Below are 22615 nucleotides of genomic sequence, written 5' to 3' on the forward strand. Positions count from 1 at the left end.
CATTGACACTCCCATTATACGCCCATTGAACAGACCATTTTGGCATGCACTAGTAGCCACCTCCCAGTCACCGCCCCAGGAGCGGCCAACATTTTTCTGCATACTGCATACTGTATTTCTGATACTGCACATCTCTATGGCAACAGCGCCATTGTGTAACGCATGTGCTGTAAGAGTTATTTTGGAATTGTCGCAAGATGCCAAGAATTGCTCAACCATGTGAACACCGGCACTGCATGCGGCTTGCCTAGAATCAGTGCACAAAAAAGGCATCGGGTTTATACTTTTGCAGTTTGTAAGTTATCTTACTGTACGTAACGTTATACAGTAGGTTGTTTTTTGGTTTTGTTTTTTTTGGTGTTTGAAGCAGTGTATGGTTATATTTTATATCTAGAAATGGTCAGATTTGCTTTATTGCAACCTGTACACACACAACCGATGGCTCCTCAAGCTCACCAAACCAATATGTCCCACCAAACATTCTTTCTGTACCTAAAGTGTCCTTGTCTCAGGATGTAGTTGGCATCCCTACAATCAGGATGCCAGCGGTCAGAATCGGCATCAGAATCCCAACACCACTGAGAATCCCGACGTCAGAATCCCGACTGTCATAATCCCAAATGTAAATCTGAGGGGGAGGGTTAGGGTTAGCATTCAGAAGGTGGGGGAGAATTAGGGATAGTCTGCGGGATGGGAGGGAAGGTTAGGCTGCGGGATGGGAGGGAAGATTAGGGTTAGGCTGCAGGATGGGAGAGAAGATTAGGGTTAGGCTGCAGGATGGGAGGGAAGGTTAGTGTTAGGCTGACGGGGAGGGAAGGTTAGGGTTAGGCTACTGGGAAGGGGTTTAGGGATAGGCTGCAAGATGATTAGGGTTAGGCTGCGGGATGGGAGGGAAGGTTAGGGTTAGGCTGCGGGATGGGAGGGAAGGTTAGGGTTAGGCTGCGGGATGGGAGGGAAGGTTAGGGTTAGGCTGCGGGATGGGAGGGAAGGTTAGGGTTAGGCTGCAGGATGGGAGGGAAGGTTAGTGTTAGGCTGACGGGGAGGGAAGGTTAGGGTTAGGCTACTGGGAAGGGGTTTAGGGATAGGCTGCAAGATGATTAGGGTTAGGCTGCGGGATGGGAGGGAAGGTTAGGGTTAGGCTGCGGGATGGGAGGGAAGGTTAGGGTTAGGCTGCGGGATGGGAGGGAAGGTTAGGGTTAGGCTGCGGGATGGGAGGGAAGGTTAGGGTTAGGTTGCGGGATGGGAAGGTTACGGTTAGGCTGCTGGGGAGGGGTTTAGGGATAGGTTGCGGGACGATTAGGGTTAGGCTGTGGGTAGGGCGGGTTAGGGTAAGGGGTAGGGTTAGCCTACATACCTAAATGTGTCTGTATTCTGACCTCTGGCATCCTGACTGTCAGGATCCAATACCCAACCTCTTGTTCCAGAGTAGATTATAGTGACACTGCCCTACACAAGTAATACCACTATGAGATGATTATGTTTCCCTGGGAAACCTTCCCCCACTCTACTCACATCACCATCTTGCTTTTACTTATTCCCAATAATTCTTTCTTCTTTGCTGATAAAATAATAAAGGTTTGACATACATGCTAGGCATTATAGGCGGGTGGGTTGTGTCTATGTTGCCTTCGTGCAAAGGACCTGGACGTGACAAAACGAGAGGGCAGGAGAGAAGTTCCGCCCTTACAGCTCCTAAATGTTTTCTTTGTTCTCCGATCGTTTGGGGTATTTTTTTTTTCTATGCAGCACTGGACTCTCGCGGGTTCGCTTCGCTCGCCACGCATAGGGCTCGGTGTCTCGCTCCGCTTGCCACACTTTTCTATTCCAAATAGATTGTGACATGGACCCAGGGGGTTATGGGAAAGGTCCTCTGCACGAAGAGAATCTAGACGCTTTCCTGCCTACAGAGACTGATCTGGCTAATGATAAGAGTATACCTAAGTGCGATCACAGACATGTGAAAGCAAAGGTCATATGAAAACATCAAGGTGTGACTTCTTTTACTATAGGCTATATTTTATAAACATCAAGTTGTCAAAGCTGGTGATCATCTGTGGCTTTGATGGACAGATTTACAATGGCAATAGAAATAAATACTTGCCTAGTCTTGCTTAGCATTTATTACTAGAGCTGTTTTAAATCTGTCTCCAAGTCTCACTTTGGGGTATATTTATTACTCAACGCAGATTTGATTTAATAACTCCTATGTCTTATAGGGATGTGTTTAGGAACAATTTATCAATGTATTCATACCAGATCAGCTGCTCCGATAATCAGATGTCCTCCTAGCCTGTGTTAGCGCCATTGCAATGCCAGGGCATCGGTGCCAGCAGTACACGACAAGAGTCGGATGGAGCAGAGAGTTCTAAAAAGATCCTTCTTCTTTGGACCCTGACAGCTGTTTCCATTGGGAAGACCCTGCTGTCGCCATCTGAAGATGCCATTAGCCATCAAACACAATCTCTAAAAAGCACTGAACTTTTAAATCGGAGAAGACTATGGGGACAGTGGCTTTCAGAAGTAAACAGAAGATATCTGTAATATCACCTGTTTTATATACAGTACCATCTGTATCTAAATGCGAGTTGTTCATACAATACTGCAAAACACACGAGCCAACACAATTGGAACCACGCATATTGGAAGACAGACTGGTAAAACATATTCAGCTGGATTACTTATATGATATGTCTGACTGTCCGCATGCCAACCAGTCAGTCATAAGGTGACTTGTTATCTGGATTCAATCCACTGGCTTTTCATGATGGGTCTTTCAACATGAGACTGTTGCTATATACTGTGTGTCTAATTTTTAACCTTTCTGCATTTATGAATTGTTTTTAAAATGTGTATCTTGATTCTGCCATATTAAATCTGCTAATTTACATCAGTATTCACAAGTGTGTCAAAGCGCTGTTTTGCTCTTTTGTCTGCATCCCATAATTTCAGGGGGACTGACTATCCCTCATTTATTACAGCCGCTTGGAGAAACCACAAACTAACAGCGCCTGAATATATATCTTGTATATATTTTCTTCTACTTTATAAAATCTGTCTGGATGCCGCTGTCAGCATTCTAACTGTCAGCATCCAGTGTGCCGGGATATCGATACCAACCCAGGTCAAACGTGTACATAACCTGAATAGTGTTTGCACTATAAAGTACAGGCTGTTTTTGGTCGGTTTCAGTGTTCTGTAGTCTGAAGCAATGTTTGTCAAACCCTAAACAAACAAAGATAGGTTGCAGGTTACCAATGACGGTTCCTTAACTTACTGAATTTATGAAGGGGTTCAGTATCATAGTCTATAGGTCTACTGAATGATGTCAATATTTGTATTAGCATCAGTGCACAGAGATTCTTTTAAACTCCACATCACTTTATGTTTATGTTCATAGTGACGGTAGAATTATGACACATGTATGGTAAGTATTAATTATTACAGTCAAACCACACTGGAAAGGCCCAATCTCGCCCGATCTTGGAAGCAAAGCAGTGTCGGGCCTGATCAGTACCAGACCAGGGAGACCACCTGGGAAGATCAGGTACTGTAACCAAACTGATTATAAAAGCCTACATGAGCATGTCATAATGATCACTGCTGTACCATTAATGATTCATATATCTGCACCTTATATTATTCATATGCGTAAGAATCTTGAACTATGCACTTTAAAATTTATTTTGCACCTTGCACCTTAATGGTAATATATTCACATTCATATCCATGCAACCATTTATTTATTTAATATCTATTCCATAGTGGTCTATTTGATCAAAAACTTATTGTCACCAGCCTGATAAAATTTATCTACTGATTAACCCCTTTTCTGATCTATTTTTATGTCTAACAAACCGGAGGATCAACAGTAATGTCCCTGGACATGAACTTCATAAGCATGGCCGCCGTATGAAGAAGTCTATGTAAAAATCTATACAAAGATGGCCGCCGCAATGAATTCCCTGGGAGAAGTCTGCATAAGTGCTGCTGGTCTATAAGAATTAGTGGAAGCCGCGGGCGCATGCGCGGTCGCGTCCCGGAAGTGACGCGACAACAGAAAACCGGAAGTGGGGCGGAAGATCCGCCGGTGCATCTTTATGAGAGTTTTTCAAAGCTCTCATACATCAAACCTGCTTTCTAAACACTGTTTTTACATCATATACATATATACTACGAAATAAGACTATTGATTAATTGTAACTAAATGCTCTTAGTCTGTTTTACATCACCATGGTCAAACTAACAGGAAGTGATGTCACAATCACTATAAGATTAGTACTGGTATAAATAGAAGCCTGGTCCCATTTTACCTTTACCCCTTGATGAAGTCTGAATGACGAAACGCGTTGGGCAACCTGGCAGTGACCTCATACCAAGTTAAGCTAAAATCTTTTTATTTTTTAACTGGTATTATATTGTATTGTGTATATTGTTTTTATCCCAATTTTTAAAAAGTTTTTTCTGCTCAAATTTTATCTTAATTCAATTTTTATGTCTTAAAATTGTACTTAATAATTTTTTTATATAGATCCACCCTTTCTGATTATTCTTTTAGCACAAATATTATATATTATATATTTTTATCCAACTATTTTTACTGCATCTCGCTTAGACACCACTGGTCGCTATATCCCCCCCCTGTGTGCTATTAAATTTGCTACAGGGAACCACCATCCCTGTTTTTGGGGGGACAGCTGACACCCTGCATGAGCCTCTAGGGAGTGTCATTTAATTTCAGGTATATTCATACCTTCGATTACTAAATTGTTTATTATTGTTGTACACAAGTGGCGCAATATTCTCTCTTTTCTTTATATATATATATATATATATATATATATATATATATACACACACACACACACACACACACACACACACACACACACACACACACACACACACACACACACACATACATAGACTGTGTATAAATACTGTTCATACAGTTGTGCTCATAAGTTTACATACCCTAGCAGAATTTGTGATTTTCTGGCCATTTGTCAGAGAATATGAATGATAACTCACAAACTTTTCTTTCACTCATGGTTAGTGGTTGGGTGATGCCATTTATTGTCAAACAACTGTGTTTACTCTTTTTAAATCATAATGACAACAGAAACTACCCAAATGACCCTGATCAAAAGTTTACATACCCTGGAGATTTTGGCCTGATAACATGCACACAAGTTGACACAAACGGGTTTGAATGGCTACTAAAGGTAACCATCCTCACCTGTGATCTGTTTGCTTGTAATCAGTGTGTGTGTATAAAAGGTCAGTGAGTTTCTGGACTCCTGAAAGACCCTTGCATCTTTCATCCAGTGCTGCACTGACGTGTCTGGATTCTGAGTCATGGGGAAAGCAAAAGAATTGTCAAAGGATCTGCGTGAAAAGGTAATTGAACTGTATAAAACAGGAAAGGGATATAAAAAGATATCTAAGCAATTGAGAATGCCAATCAGCAGTGTTCAAACTCTAATTAAGAAGTGGAAAATGAGGGATTCTGTGGAAACCAAATCACGGTCAGGTAGACCAACAAAAATTTCAGCCACAGCTGCCAGGAAAATTGTTTGGGATGCAAAGAAAAATCCACAAATAAGTACAGCTGAAATACAGGACTCTCTGAAAAAAAGTGGTGTGGTTGTTTCAAGATTCACAATAAGGAGGCATTTGAAGAAAAATGGGCTGCATGGTCAAGTCGCCAGAAGAAAGACATTACTACGCAAATGACACAAAGCATCCCGCTTACAATACTTCAAACAGCACAGAGACAAGCCTCAAAACTTCTGGAACAAAGTCATTTGGAGTGATGAGACCAAAATTTAACTTTTTGCCCACAACCATAAACGTTACATTTGGAGAGGAGTCAACAAGACCTATGATGAAAGGTACACCATTCCTACTGTGAAACACGGAGGTGGATCGCTGATGTTTTGGGGATGTGTGAGCTACAAAGACACTGGAAACTTGGTCAAAATTGATGGCAAGATGAATGCAGCATGTTATCAGAAAATACTGGAGGAAAACTTGCACTCATCAGCCCGGAAGCTGCGCATGGGGCGTAGTTCCAACATGACAATGATCTAAAACACAAGGCCAATTCGACCTGTCATTGGCTACAGCAGAATAAAGTGAAGGTTCTGAAGTGGCCATCTCAGTCTCCTGACCTCAATATCATTGAGCCACTCTGGGGGGATCTCAAACGTGCAGTTCATGCAAGACAGCCCAAGAATTTACAGGAAGTTCAGGAACTGGAGGCTTTTTGCCAAGAAGAATGGGCAGCTTTACCATCTGAGAAAATAAAGAGCCTCATCCACAACTACCACAAAAGACTTCAAGCTGTCATTGATGTTAAAGGGACAATACACGGTATTAAGAACTGGGGTATGTAAACTTTTGATCAGGGTCATTTGGGTAGTTTCTGTTGTCATTATGATGTAAAAAGAGTAAACACAGTTGTTTGACAATAAATGGCATCACCCAACCACTAACCACGAGTGAAAGAAAAGTTTGTGAGTTATCATTCATATTCTCTGACAAATGGCCAGGAAATCACAAATTCTGCTAGGGTATGTAAACTTATGAGCACAACTGTATATATAGCTCTATGCATTGTTCAGTGTTAGAAGCAACTGTTAGAAAGAATTACCACCACACCATTACTGACTGCTAAAGCTCCTCCCATGTCAGTAAGGCAGTGTCCTAATGTGATCTCGTACAGGTGAAAAAGCTGATTTGGCTACATTTGAGCTACTGTGATTAGAGTGGTGTATATGAAGTAACAAATGGACAATGCAATGCTACATGCCTAGCCTGCAGAGTGACCTGTCAGCCACACTCTGCCTGCTTACATAGACTATCATCCCTCAGAAGACACCTCAGAGCCTCATTGTCTCTGCTATAGGACTGGCTCCACTCATTTTTTTTAAGCAGAACAAAATAAAAAGTAAAATTAAAAAATGAGAACTGAGATAATAAAATCACTCAAGGGCCTTAAACTTCATAAATGGGACACAAGTTCTTCATCAACGAGCATGTACATGGAGATTCAGCTGTGATACAATACTGTGCTCTTTATCATTACAGCAAGGATAATATGGTCTATTTTAGTCCTGGCCAATCTGTGGCGCTCTAGCTGTTGTGAAACTACAGACCCCAGCATGCCCTGCCACAGTTTTAACATTCCCATAATAGCAAAACTGTGACAGGGCATACTGGGATTTGTAGTTTCACAACAGCTGGAGAGCCACAGGTTGGCCAGGCCTGGACTCTATTTAATAAAAGGAGCATTTTGAGAACAGTAAAACGCCTGCTGTAATGTATCATGCAGTGAGGGGTATACTATTGAGCTTAAATAGCTGTTCTGCCCCTGGAGGGCAGGTACAATAGCATACCTCCCAACATGACCCTCTCCAGGAGGGACAAAATGCTCTGCTCCTGGACTTTTCTCTTAATGTATGATTGCTGGCACCTGTTTTGAACAGGTAAATGGATAAGAAAGGTGTTTCACTACAGGTGATGGTAACTATAAATTGAGAGAGAAGTCCAGGAGCAGAGCATACTGTCCCTCCTTGAGAGGGTCACGTTATGAGGTATGCAGTAGTACAGTCACCCTCCTCTGGAACACAGGTTCTCAAACTTGGTCCTCAGGACCCCACACAGTGCATGTTTTGCAGGTCTCCTCACAGAATCACAAGTGATATAATTAGCTCCACCTGTAGACCTTTTAAAATGTGTCAGCGAGTAATTAATACACCTGTGCACCTGCTGGGTGACCTGCACTGTGTGGGGTCCTGAGGACCGAGTTTGAGAATCTGTGCTCTAGAACAGTGGTTCTCAACCGCGGTCCTCAAGTACCCCCAACAGTTCATGTTTTCCAGGTCTCCTCCCAGGATTGCAAGTGAAATAATTTGCTCCACCTGTGGGTCTTTTAAAATGTGTCAGTGAGTAATGAATACACCTGTTCAACTGCTAGGTGACCTGGAAAACATGAACTGTTGGGGGTACTTGAGGACTGAGGTTGAGAACCACTGGTGTCGAACACATTTATTTGTTTTTCCTGTTAAGGAATTTTCAGCCATATTCAAGTCTATGGATAACAGAACTGGGCAAGAAAGAGCATAACCTCCAACTCCCCACTGACAAAGACCCTGTTCTCTCACACACAATAATGATAGATAGGACCACCGTCCTTGTAATTTATTGTTTGCACACCCAGTTATATACAGCAGGCATTCTCAACCTTGGTCCTCAAGGCACGCTAACAGTGCAGGCTTTAGTGATACCCAGGCTTCAGCACAGATGGTTAGATCAAAATAGCTGAGGTACTAATTAAGTCACCTGTTCTCAAGCATGGATATCACTAAAACCTGGACTGTTTGTGTATCTTAAGGACTGAGGTTTGTAATGCCTGCTATACAGTATGTACCTGCTGTATGCTAAGAGATACTATAGCCAGCTACGTATATAACTTAGCAATGTAAGATTTCATATAGTAAAAAGCTGTTTTTAAATAGTCACTGTATCAGACACAAGTAGGGCAATGCACTGTCTAATCACTAGTAAGTTACTCACTCACCTTGAACATTTCGGGGTGCATGTGGCCAATCAGCTGCAGACCCCCAGCTGCCTGTATCCGTGGAGGTACATTGGAGGGGCCAGGTCCCAGCATTAGACGATGGGGGACATGGAGAGGCTGCAGAAGGGCTGGGGACTGGGGCACAGTTACTTGGGAGGACATCCTGACAGATGCTGATAGCCTGGCAGCACAGCGTATGGCGCAGGATATACTCCGGCTCACTGTCCCTTGCATCTTTATTAACCCCTCACTGGACAATAGTGGATGACTAACTCTGAACCTTAACCCAATCTCTGTGTCAGCTTCATTTCAATACTATTTACTCTCCTCCCTCCCTCACCATGATTTGCCAGTTAGCACCACTCCCTCCAGCACCAGGGTCACAGGTGTCTGACCTGTGCCCTATAACACCAGGGACATTACACCTCTTTCTTGTTGACAAACTATCTTGCAGGCTGAGAACACCAAATGTGTAATCACACAAACATTAGAGAGAGCACTGTAGTACTGATTGTGAAGCGCTGAACACTTGTTTTAGCTAGGTAATAGATAACAGCTACCTCACCACACATATAAGCAGTTATTCATTACACACAGGTCCTTCTAAATCCTACGTCAATCTCCCAAAATTGCTGTCTTGGCAAAATATCTGTTTAATGACAGATTGTACATCTAGATCCTGAATAATAAACTGCAAAATCTTCTCATGACTCAAAGGGGCTGATTCTGGGTCGGACGCAACTTCTCCTGTATTGTTGTAGCTGTATCGTCTGCGCCTTTATGTTGCTGCAAAGCCCTGGTGTGGAGGCGTTTTGGACTGAGACACCCACGCTTATAGACTCCCAAATACCACCACCAGTCACATCAGTCGCAGCGGCTGCTGCAAGTTCCCATGGTGCGCCTGATGGTTCTCCAATGTGAGTGTTGAAGCATCTGTGTTAGCAACACTTTCAGCGGCACACCCACAACGCTCACACAACACACCCATAAGATGCAGCACCTCCTATATAATTTACCTAGCCCTACTTCTCAACAAGGTTTACCGACAGCTCTTTCTATGTCCGCCTTCTTTTCCAGCGGCTTGCTACCTCAACTAAGTGATCATCACTTGCTGGCTCTGAACGCGGACATATCTGAGGAAGAAATTTCTAAAGCCATAAAGGGTCTCAAATCTTCCTCTGCGCCGGGTCCAGATGGATTCACCCCCCAATACTACAAGAAATTTGTATTGACGTTTACCCCTTTTTGAAAGCCTTTTTTAATGACCTTATAGACGGTGCTTCCTTTGATCCAATAACCTCTTTGACCAACATAGTTGTGATACCAAAACCTGGTAGAGACCAATCTCGTTACTTAATGTGGACATTAAAATCTACGCAAAGTTGTTAGCGAACAGATTAGGTCCACTGCTACCTATGCTTGTTCATCCAGATCAAGACGGTTTCATAACCGGTCGACAGGTGTTTGACAACACGAGGCGCATGATTGATTTGATCCACACAATCCACAACCAGAAATTACCAGCTGTGGTCATGGGATTAGACGCAGAGAAGGCGTTCGACCGGATCCAGTGGCCCTTTATGTTTTATACTCTGCAATCCATAGGTATATCAGACCGGTTTCTCCATGGAATTGCCACCCTCTATAATAAACCCAGAGCAGCTGTGTTGGCCAATGGGGTTGCCTCCATACCCTTCTCGATATCTAATGGTACCCGTCAGGGGTGCCACTTGTCCCCTCTTATATTCGCCCTCTCAATCAAACCTCTTGCGGCACGAATTGGCGCCAACCCCAATATACGAGGTATCAAAATTGGTTCCATTGAACATAAGATTGCCCTTTACGCAGATGACGTTTTACTCACGATTTCTGACCCTGCCCACTCCCTTCCCTATTTGATCCGAGAAATTGAGGATTATGGGGCATTATCTGGCTACAAGATTAATACATCAAAAACGGAGGTCCTTGACTTCTATATCCCACAACACATTAAAGATTCCCTAGAGCATTCTTTCCACTTTCGTTGGAACAGGCGACATCTTTCTTATTTATGTGTTTCTATCACCAAAATTACAGGCAGCTCTATCAAGCTAACTACCCCAAAATATGAGCTCAGTTTCAGAGGGATCTTAAAGACTGGGGAGGCTAGAATATATCTTGGATCGGCCGCATTAATGCCGTCAAAATGAATTTATTAACCAAGATTACTATTTCGATTTCAAATGCTACCAATTTGTGTACCTCCCTGTGTCTTCAAACTCCTCCAGCACACTGTAATGAAGTTTATCTGGATTTGGGTGGTTTATTTTGTTTCTGTGCAGGGTAAATACTGGCTGCTTTATTTTTACACTGCAATTTAGATTGCAGATTGAACACACCACACCCAAATCTAATTCTCTCTGCACATGTTATATCTGCCTCCCTGCAGTGCACATAGGGGGTTATTCCAAGTTGATCGCAGCAGGAAATTTTTTAGCAGTTGGGCAAAACCATGTGCACTGCAGGGGAGGCAGATTTAACATGTGCAGAGAGAGTTAAATTTGGGTGGGGTGTGTTCAATCTGCAATCTAATTTGCAGTGTAAAAATAAAGCAGCCAGTATTTACCCTGCACAGAAATAAAATAACCCACCCAAATCTAACTCTTTCTGCACATGTTATATCTGCCTCCCCTGCAGTGCACATGGTTTTGCCCAACTGCTACAAAATTTCCTGCTGTGATCAACTTGGAATTACCCCCATTGCTGTCATCCCACTCTACCAAAATTAAAGATGCTCATGAAAGAGCATAAGAATCTGACTTGGGAGAAACACTAATTACTGATGACAGTGCCTCCCCCCCCCCCCCCCCGCTGAAGTGCAAAAGCATTGCACAGCGGCGATGCTTTTGCATTTGAGGAGTGACTCCCGGCCAGCGCAGCTCCTGCGGCTGGCCGGGAGAACCTCTTTGCTGCCCCTGGTCGCAGCGGCAGCGTGTGACGTCACGCAGCCGCTGTGGCCCACCCCCCGCACGGTGCGGCCATGCCTGCGTTGGCCGGACCGCACCCCCAAAATGGCAGCCAAACGCCGCCGTGCCACCCTCCCCGCCCAGCGACCGCCTCTGCCTGTCAATCAGGCATAGGCGATCTCTAGGGAATGACGCAGTTCCGACCTGATCGCTACGCTGCAATAAACTGCAGTGAGCGATCGGGTCGGAATGACCCCCTATATCACAAGTACTCTGAAAGGCTCTTCCAATAGATTCCTTAAGTATGGGATCCATGGACTTCCTATTCCAAGGCCTCACCTGCATTTAGCTGAGGGGATGGGACACACCCGTTTATCTGCACAAGACGGTACACTTCTATGGGTTTAGCTGTCTGTCTGAGTGCGGGTCCAACCAGTCGGGTCAGTCATTCACACATTCCTTCATTCATCTATTCATTCAGCCACTCATTTATTCATTTACTCACTCACTTATTCAGTCAATTAATCATTCACTTGTCAATCCTTTCATAATCTCCTTCTGTTCTCATCTTCTCCCTTCTTTTCTTTCTCTTTCTGCTTCACCTTTTCTTTTCTATTCTATTTTTATGTGTTCTTTCGCTCTCCTAAATCTTCTCTATCTCTTCGACTTTATACTTGTAATATCTGGTTAAAAATGAAAAAAAGAGATGACAAAATGGAATTTTTCTTTCTTTTCTTTATAACAGTCTATATATGTATTCTACTGCTATTATGACTTTTTCTATTGATATTGGGGGTAATTCTGAGTTGATCGCAGCAGAATTTTTTTTAGCAGTTGGGCAAAACCATGTGCACTGCAGGGGGGGGGCAGATATAACATGTGCAGAGAGAGTTAGATTTGGGTGCGGTGTGTTCAATCTGCAATCTAAATTGCAGTGTAAAAATAAAGCTGGCAGTATTTACCCTGCACAGAAACAAAATAACCCACCCAAATCTAAAGGCCCATGAACACTTGACGATAAAATGAGCGACGTCGTTCATTTCAGCCCTCATCAACGACGTCGCTCATTATATCGTCAAGTGTGTATGCATCCGACGACCACCGATGCGCGGCCCCGCGGGACGTTAACGACCCTCGCTTATCTGTGGAGCATGTATGCTCAATTTCCACTATGGTCGTTACCGACCAGAGACGTCGTTGAATGTGTATGGTGTGAACGACCAACGACCAACGACCAAGCCACTGTTCACCAGCCCTGTTCCCAGCTCATTATTTTAATAAACTGTCCAGCTTGGATGCTTCAACGATGAATGGTCTTTGGTCTTTGGTCGTTGGTTGTGTGTATGCTCATGCCGTTTGCTCAGCTGTTCAAGGGAAGTTCAAGGAAAGTCGTTAATGACGGTCGTTAACGACGTGTGCATCGTCAAGTGTGTATGGGCCTTAACTCTCTCTGCACGTTATATCTGCCCCCCCCCCCTGCAGTGCACATGGTTTTGCTCAACTGCTAAAAAATTTCCTGCTGCGATCAACTTGGAATTACCCCCATGGTTTTGATGTTTAAATCATTGAGACCTCTGCACATGTCACTTCTTCTGTGTTTCCTATGTATCTCTGTCATCTCGCAAATAAACTATATTTAAAAAAAAAGAAAAGAAAAAAGATGCAGCACCTCCACATGTCTGATTAGCCACCCCTGACTCTACGGCAGATGTACTAAGCCTTGGAGAGAGATAAAGTACCAGCCAATCAGCACCTAACTGCCATGTTACAGGCTGTGTTTGAAAAAATGATAATTAGGAGCCGATTGGCCAGTAGCTTATCTTATAAAAACATTAGTCTACTGTGTCTGACATCGGCAGTGTGTCCAACATCAGCACAAGGGGTAATTCGGGCAAGTTTACTTGCAGATTTTCACCATACCATTTTGCCACACGTGCACACTCTCCAAGAACATCTAGGAGACGCCCACATTTTTGGTACCCTCCCACATCTCACCCATGGGAACAGGGGGGTGATGACCCCGGTTATTTTCATCATTATAGCCTTGACCCTTATGCATGATGCCACCATATGCGGCTTTGCATCTCAGGGGGGCAGGGACAGGTCTACCAGAGAGGATATAGTAAATGTTGGCAAGTATGGTGCATGCACTTGTGGACAGTTCATGACTGTTCTTGCATGCTGGTGCTTATAGTACTACAGGTGCAAATATTTATTGAATTGTCTTTCTCCTGTTTATTGCTTTCCTCAGATGGCATAGAAATAACATTTTCATAAGAAGAAGGCAGGAGAGGGGGATCTCAAGAGCCCACCCATGTATGAGAAGACTGCCCATGTAGCTCTGCTCCTCCTTTCCCATGTCCTACTTGTTACTAGTAAGCTGGAGCCACATGGTCAGCTGTCCATATAGGCACTTGTAGTGCTACAAGTGTACCGTAACAGTGTTTGCACAGTAATAAGTGTAATACTTCTTGCTGTCGGAATCCTACAAGATGTTTAGTAGCTTCCATACTCTTCAGATGTTTATTTCTGGAATCATTTCGCTGATGACTTTTACTGGAACTAGATATAACCGTCAACCATTACTATTATTTACAGGATGTTTAGCCATTGAAAAAGCAAACACGTGTGAAATGTATGTATGATTTAATGAGGGGACATGCTCATACATGTGGAATCAGGCATGCTTGTTAGACCCAGTTTACAATAATTACTGTATGATTGCCAGCCAAATACATGACTACAGAGAGAGGTTCTGCTATCAGCAGTGAGAAAACAGCAGACGGCAGACTATATATACTCAGTGTACACTACAGATAGATATGTGTACACAGAGAGAGACTACAGACCATTGAGCAAATAAAACAATGCTTTCATTTTCATTGGAATGTAGTCGATAGTGTAGAATGTACAGTATAGAAAGTAGATACAGTAAGAGTGATGGCAGTGGCATACTGTATCTAGAGAGGAGGAGGCCGAGGCCCATGTGTAGGTGCCGCATGGGCCCTCTCATCTCTAGCTGACAGCGCTGTAGCTCTGGGCACTAGGGTCCCTAGTGCTGTCCCGGAGCCTAGAGCGCATGAGCAGATCTCTGGGAAAATGACATGGCAGACATTTTCTCAGTGATTATCCTACTGCACATGCGCAGTGATTTCTGCAGCGTTGCTGCTGCCCAGCAGGACTCCGGAGGGTAAGTTTTAAAAATAATGGGTGCAGGGTGTGCGGTGTGGGCCCCCCTGTACCGCGGGGGCCCGTGTGCACCGCACACACTGCACCCATTACAAATACGCTACTGAGTGATGGTCTGTTCGATCTGTTTGTCATAGATGGGCCCATTTATAAATGAGTTTTAACTTGGTAAAGTCAAATATTACCTTTAAACATAAGCTATATACTATTTACGGACTAAGTACGTTATAGGCGCACTGAGTACCGTAAGGGTACGCACTTAGCGTACTAGACGCTAGGCCGTGGGCGCGACGCACGAGCGATACGTACGCTCATGGAATGATACACAGTAAACCTTGGCAATGTAATACTATAATGATGTAACGCTTATTAACCTTGATAATGTGTAAGCTGTTTGAGCGATTGAGACGCTAAGAAAACCCTTTACAGTAACTAGTGAAAAACACAAGACCTGGTTTGAAATTAAAAACCACTCCGGCTCTAACACCTTCGTGGATGATTCTTTAGAGTAAAAAGGGGAAAACAGTACAGCTTATACACTACAAAACTAACATCAAAATATAAACAGAATAACAAGGAATAATATGAACAATAGCGAACGATCGCAAACACGAGCAAACAGAATGAGAATAAATGGCAAACACTAAGGATAACAAAATGGCTACAGAGAAACTTACACACGTGGGAATGATTCGCAAGCGCGTCCTGGATCCAGCCCTCAGCCTTCAATGTGAGAACCTTGCAGAGAGAGTGAGTGACTGGCCCAGCAATGGTGGTCCTTATATACACAGCATACAGTAACAATACAATGGTCCCTATAATCTCATTGTTCATTGGACAAAGGAATGTGTCTCTGCATTATAACAAAAGGTCATAGGTGGGTTCGAACAGGTGGGCTGTGTCTCTCTCCAACTGCTCAGGTGGGAGGTATCCTCAGGATTCCCGCCGCATGGATAATGAAAAGCAAATACAATAAATGTCTATAAATTACTTTTGTACATAACTATACGCAGGAGCGAGCAATCTCTTCCTAACCAACACCGAAATGTTACCATTAAAATACTCTACAGCTGGATACTAGACACCACTGTTCAACCTTTATCTGACCCTTCCTATCATGCAAAGAGGAATCTCTCTGTCCACGAACCATTTAAACTAAACATACTTGCTGACATTGTTTAGGGGAACATTAACTATAAAACACACTATATGGGTTAAATATGCTATGATCGAGTCGCCCGCTACACGCTCACAAACCCTACTGTAAATGCGCATACCACGCGCCAAAGCGCACGGCCGTAGTAGCTCTTTTTTACGCAAAGTGCGAATATGCGCACGCACGGCAGAGCGGGTGCACGCGCAGCGGGCATGTGCATGGGGTTAGTACAAGGCATGTGAATCATGATATTTTTCAACTTTGACAGTCCACCCTTTGGCAGTCAACAATAACTGCCACTATCTAAACAATTAAGCAGAAAAATATATATATTACCATGAAATACCTATTTATGATTGGGAGCAGGGAGGAGAGGAGAAGGCAGGAAATGTATGACCTCGTGAGATAGTAAAAAGCATGTATGTATGAAATCCATGTCTGAGGGGTCATGTATCATCGTGCCGTACATGTTCTAAAATAAGCTTCGAGGTATTGCGAAGTATACATTGAATCCTTCTTATCCCGTATTAAGGGTCTGTAAGTGGGCTAACAAACTCTACCGAGCTCTTTTCGGCTTTTTAGTTCCAACAAATGGGGTGCACATTAGTTGATGATACATGAAGGGGGAGAATATGTGAGTGCTAATATATGTGTCTATATCACCTGTCGACTATGTGTGTCACTACCTGAAGATAGTAGAGATGAAGATAAGAAACATGCGTTATAAATGCATTCGTATGATTATGTATGTGGTCGTCTTTGGGCGTCTTGTTGAAGTCTTGTTGATGTCTTGTCCGGATTGCTGTATCTTTGCTGTAAGTGGCAAGCAAAGTTTTTCAAGTGTCCATAAAAGTTAAAGTCTCTAAAAGCTCATCAGTTGTCTGTGAAACAGTTCATCAATGGTCTGTATAAAGGGTCATCAAATTCTTCTTCCGAGTGGATGTCTTTTTACCTTGGAGAAAAACAAAGGAGAAACGGGTGAAAGAAACGGACCATGGAATCACGTCTTATCACAACATTGTCTCGATTGATGGGTCATAAATTAAACCAGTTGTTGTTACAATGCCCTCGCTCCTCAAACTCATCAATTTGGTACTGCGCTTGCAATTCATTAAAATCCGAACACATCTGAATATCAGACCAATCATTATGACAACTCCTAGGATACATAAGAGGAATTTCCCTACAGTAACGATAACATTTTGAGCCCATTCTCCTAAACCTGAGAACCAATTGCGTGGGTTCAACCATGAAACCCAGCCAGTCAGTTCATTACCCACAGAAGCAAGGGTAAGGTTGTGTCTCCTTCGGAACTCCCACTTCAATTGCAAGATATCGTCCATCTTTTGATCTATGACCTCGGTTGGGTCCTCAGTGCTGTTTGTGATATACGTACAACACTTCACACCATACTGAGTTGCTAGGGTGACACAATACCCTCCTGTCACCGCTGTGATGTAATTTAGAACCATCCTGTGCTGGATCAGTTCCGTTTTGTAAGCTTGCAATTCTCTCCCAGTATACCTGAAGGTGTCATCATACATCTCGGTGATATTGTCTATCAGGTTCGCTAGCGCGGTAATATACCTAAAATTTATAACTCCTCTGGCGGTACGGGTGATATCTAGTGCGAGTAGGAGTTGAATCCCGGTGGATTCGTGGATCAAATCAGAGGCTGCATGCTCTGTCCTATCTATAAGGTGTCTCTTTACAATGTGTTCGTAATGGGTGTGAGTGTAAGGAGCTTGAGCATTGCAGTGAACGTCTTTCATCTTTTCATGGGTAATGGTCATTACTTCTGGCAACACTCTTCCAATGTAACACAATCCCTCTGAGTTTGGGGCAAGCCACTTATACGCCTTCCTCCCACATATGAAATATGCATCATCGGGGAGGACATATGGGACAGAAAATGACATCACCATATTACAAACCTTCCAGGTGAAAAATCCTATCCCTAACTCTCTCATCTGTCTAGTACACGTATCAGGTTGTATGATATGCGCACAGTATCCTGGTGATACTTCTCCAACTCGCATGGGCCTACTTCCTAGAGTGTACCTATATTGAAAATATCTCCCACTGTTGGCTATTTGGCGTATAAGCTCTGAATCTACGGGCATTCTATCGGCTCTGTGTGAGAATGTCATGGTTTGGTTGTTCCATGTCACCTCCCAATTTCCCGGCTTTCGGGGATTGGAAATGTTAAAACATACCAGGGACCTATCCACATGATATTGGTGGAGCTTCAAACTAGGAGGCCTAGAAATATTAAATTTCTTGTCCACCGGTCTCCCACCCCTTAATTCAAGTACCTCATCTATTGTTTAAGCGTATGGCACTAGTCCTGACTTTCTATGACCTTGAGGTACTTGTGAGCACACCCAGCATTCCGTTTGGTTTAAAACCTTACCCACTAATGAGTGATAGTCACTCAATGGATGACGGTCCATATCGATATTAATGCTGGACTGACATCTCTGGATGCACCCATCCTCAGCTATGTTGTCACAATTCCTACAGATACAGTTCTCTTCAGCTAACAATCCTTCACAATGTCTATTAGTGTCATGGCTACCAGATCGTTTTCTGATACTCGCCTTTGCTCAGTGATTGTGTTGCTCTCGGAATTCTACGAATCCATCCTGGTCATCAGAACCCATTCCAGATCCTTTCTCGACCTCACTGGTACTCTCACCGAAACAGACTGCTCTGGTCAACAACAGGGTCAACAGGAAAACACGGACTGCAGTCTCTTGGGGCGAGTCCATCTTACAGGAGGATAAAGAAAAAGTTGTAATGGGGGAAAGGAAAATAGCTAGGAGGGAAAAGAGCTTGGCGCAACAACCGCCTCTGATCTTGTAGTTCTCTGTGCTCAGGTGCCGTGACAACAGTCCTGCCTCTCAGCCTTCCCGGAACAGACACTCCAGTGATATGGTTTCCTCCACACTCTGCTCTATGTCACGGGCTTTCTCTGGGTCAGCGACCTTCTTACAGTGGGATGAATGGACCCAAGTCTCTCTCTCGGCAACCTTCAATGCTGTCGTGCTGGTCAGTAAGACTTGGTACGGTCCTTCCCAACGGTCAATCAGGCAACCTGAGCGTAGAAAATTCCGAATCATTACATAATCCCCAGGTTCAATGTCATGACAATTACTGTCTGGCAGATCAGGAATCACTAGCTTTAGATTGCTATTCTGATTCCTCAACTGCTTGCTCATCTTAACCAAATACTTTACGGTTACTTCATTGTTACATTTCAAATCATCCTGGGGGTCAATCATAACATGGGGTTGTCGACCAAAAAGAATTTCAAAGGGGGACAGATTAAGAGGGGACCTGGGAGTGGTTCTGATGCTGTATAATACAAGTGGCAAAGCTTCTGGCCACAACAATCCAGTTTCAGCCATTACTTTGCTCAACTTGTTCTTAATAGTGCTGTTTACTCTTTCCACTTTCGCACTCGCCTGTGGGCGGTATGGAGTATGCAGCTTACTATTAATTCCCATTAATTTGCACATTACCTGAAAGACTTCACCTGTAAAATGGGTACCCCTATCACTTTCAATTATCCTAGGGATACCATACCTGCACACAAATTCCTGCACAATTTTCTTTGCAGTAAACGTAGCGGTATTTGTGGCAGCGGGGAACGCTTCAACCCAATTTGAAAACACATCAATACAAACCAATACATACTTCGTTGGCGGGATATGGGATGGTTCTGTTGGTCTTGCCTTTCCAATGTTCTTCCTCAAGCAGGTGAGGCATGTCATTGCCCTCTTACCCGCATGGGAAGAAAATCCTGGTGCGCACCAGTAGGCTCTTACCAACTTGCACATACCTTCTTTGCCAAGATGAGTCAGCCCATGGGCCGCCTCCGCTAAACTTGGAAGGTATGCTCTGGGTGCCACTGGCTTACCCTGTCCATCTGTCCAGAGTACTGAGGACTCCTGGCCATATCCTTTTGACCTCCAGACTGCCTTTTCCTGTGGAGAACACAAATCTTGCATTTCACTCAATTTCTGTGTGCTGACGGTATTGAATACCATCAGTTGTGTGATGTCTGTCTGTATGGGGGTACTGGCTGCTGATTTAGCAGCTTTGTCTGCCCGGCTGTTACCAAGTGACACTGGGTCTTGGCTGTATGTGTGGGCTTTACACTTGATAACAGCCACTCTGTCAGGTTCCTGTATTGCTGCTAAAAGTCTTTTGATGTGGGTTGCATGCGCCACGGGTGTGCCAGCTGCCGTCATGAAATTTCTGAGGCGCCATAGGGCCCCGAAATCATGCACTACTCCAAAGGCATACCTAGAATCTGTGTAGATATTGGCTGACTTACCTTTAGCCAATTCACACGCTCTGGTTAGGGCAACCAGCTCAGCAACTTGTGCTGAGTGTGGTGGGCCCAGGGGTTCCGCTTCTATGGTACATTTGTCATCTACGACTGCGTATCCAGTACACAAGTCTCCCGAGTCCGTCTGTCTGTGGCAACTACCGTCAGTGTAGAAAGTAAAATCTACACCTTCTAGTGGGTTGTCACTGATGTCGGGCCTTGCAGTGAAATTTTGGGTCAAATATTCCATACAATCATGTGTGTCAGTGTCTGTACTAAATCCTCCTTCACCATTACTCTCATCCCCCACCCTTTGTGCCTGTTCCAGGCACACCTGGGAGATACGTTGCAGGATTTAGTGCGCTGCATCTCCTTATGGTTATGTTTACAGGGGCCATTAGTGCTAATTCCCACCTTGTAAACCGTGCAGATGAGATGTGTCTGGTTTGGGCAGAATTCAGTAAGGCTGACACTGCGTGAGGTGTATGGATGGTCAGGTTGTGTCCTAGCACTACATCTTTGCTTTTACTTACTAGCAATGCTATTGCTGCAACACTTCGCAAGTATGTGGGGAGGGATCGTGCTACCGTGTCTAGCTGAGCGCTGTAGTAGGCTACCGGCCTGCTGGCATCACCATGCTTCTGGGTTAAAACACCTGCCGCACACCCAGCACTTTCCGTACCATACAGTTCAAAGGGTTTCCCATAATCTGGCATACCTAATGCTGGTGCCTGCGTTAGGCACTGTTTGAGTCTCTCAAATGCCAGCTCGGACTCATCTGTGTGCGAAATCCGGTCTGGTTTGTTTGATGAGACCATTTCTTGCAAAGGTAAGGCTAGTATGGAAAACCCTGGGATCCAGTTACGGCAGTACCCACACATTCCTAGGAAAGTGCAAATCTGTTGCTGGGTTTGTGGCAGAGTCATGTTGCGAATCGCCTGTACTCTATCAGCGGTAAGGTGTCTCAGTCCTTGTGTCAAGCAGTGTCCCAAATATTTTACCTTGGTCTGGCATAATTGCAACTTATCCTTTGAAACCTTGTGTCCCGTATCGGAAAGATGAAACAGAAGCTGTTTTGTGTCTCTCAAGGACGATTCGAGTGAATCAGAACACAGCAGTAAGTCATCTACATACTGTATTAATACTGATCCGCTCTCAGGTTGAAAGGATTGTAGACAATCATGCAAAGCCTGTGAGAAAATACTTGGGCTGTCAATGAAACCTTGTGGTAAGCGAGTCCAGGTGTACTGTACTCCTCTGTATGTAAATGCAAACAAGTATTGGCTGTCAGGGTGCAGAGGAACCGAAAAGAAAGCGGAGCAGAGGTCAATCACAGTGAAAAATTTCGCAGTGGGAGGGATTTCCATAAGGATGACAGCTGGATTTGGCACTACGGGGAATTGGCTCTCAACTATTTTGTTGATCCCTCTTAGATCCTGCACTAGCCTGTAACCCCTCCCCCCGCTCTTTTTCACAGGGAAGATGGGACTATTGGCAGTGCTGGACGTCCTAACCAGAATGCCCTGTTGTAGCAAGTGCTCTATTACTGGGTAAACTCCTAACTCCACCTCTGGCTTCAGAGGATACTGTGGGATTTTTGGAGCTATCCTACCATCTTTTACTTGAACAACTACAAGAACTATAAATAATATATATTAGGCGCTAAGTTTGTACTATCAAATTTAAATAGTAATTGCAGCTCACACAAGGAGGATCTGGAAGTCCTCCTGAACAAAGGGAACTGTCCCTATACACAAATTTAAAACGTATGAGCGCACAAATATTCAAAAGTGGTTAATTAGGCTGCTGGTTTGGTAAATAAAATATATTTTTATTAAAAGAACAGCAAACTAAATAAACATTCATAGATATAAAAACATCATGCTGGAAATCGCAGAATAATTAGTATCATACTTATAATCACTGCATGAAATTCAATAGATACCCCCGCATTAGCCAATTGGACTTATAATTAATTTAAAGCATGCATGCTTAATAGGTTAGCTGGTTAGTTAGTTGGACCAGTAATCAGTCCCAGTATACAGTCCTGGTTGTTAGTAACTGTTAATCCCTCCAGGGATTTTGTTATATTGATGTTAATAATTAGTTTGGTTAGATAGACAGAAATGTCCCTGGGTATATATGTCAACACAGTCCTTTTAAGATAGTGAAACTTTCTTCTGGTGATATTTCTGTGCCAGTTTATTCCATATAATGTAATATTGAGAGATTTACATAACCACTTAGTAACCCATCGTGGCACTCATAGGGGCACTGCTTACCCTCCACTCTGCGGCGGTATTGGTGTCCACGATTGGGTTGAGGCACTGTATAGCTGGAAAGTTTCCTATCTGGCTGAGGCGGTGACACGCTGCCTGCGTGTAGCTGGGAGCGCTTGGCCGCGTATC

General features: G+C 43.8%; 1 protein-coding gene and 1 pseudogene across 1 annotated transcript in view; one reads left to right on the forward strand and one right to left on the reverse strand.

Annotated features, from left to right (window-relative positions):
• Positions 1-8860, reverse strand: part of AGXT (alanine--glyoxylate aminotransferase) — a 103075-nt gene extending 94215 nt beyond the window's left edge. The window contains exon 1 of the mRNA XM_063915777.1: positions 8582-8860. Coding sequence (XP_063771847.1) covers positions 8582-8815 — 234 coding nt within the window. The 5' untranslated portion in view covers positions 8816-8860. The remainder of the gene's footprint in view (positions 1-8581) is intronic.
• On the forward strand, positions 3437-3556 carry LOC134912534 (5S ribosomal RNA; annotated as a pseudogene).
• Positions 8861-22615: the final 13755 nt, after the last annotated feature.

Source organism: Pseudophryne corroboree, chromosome 4, assembly GCF_028390025.1.
Source record: "Pseudophryne corroboree isolate aPseCor3 chromosome 4, aPseCor3.hap2, whole genome shotgun sequence".
Lineage (NCBI taxonomy): Eukaryota > Metazoa > Chordata > Amphibia > Anura > Myobatrachidae > Pseudophryne > Pseudophryne corroboree.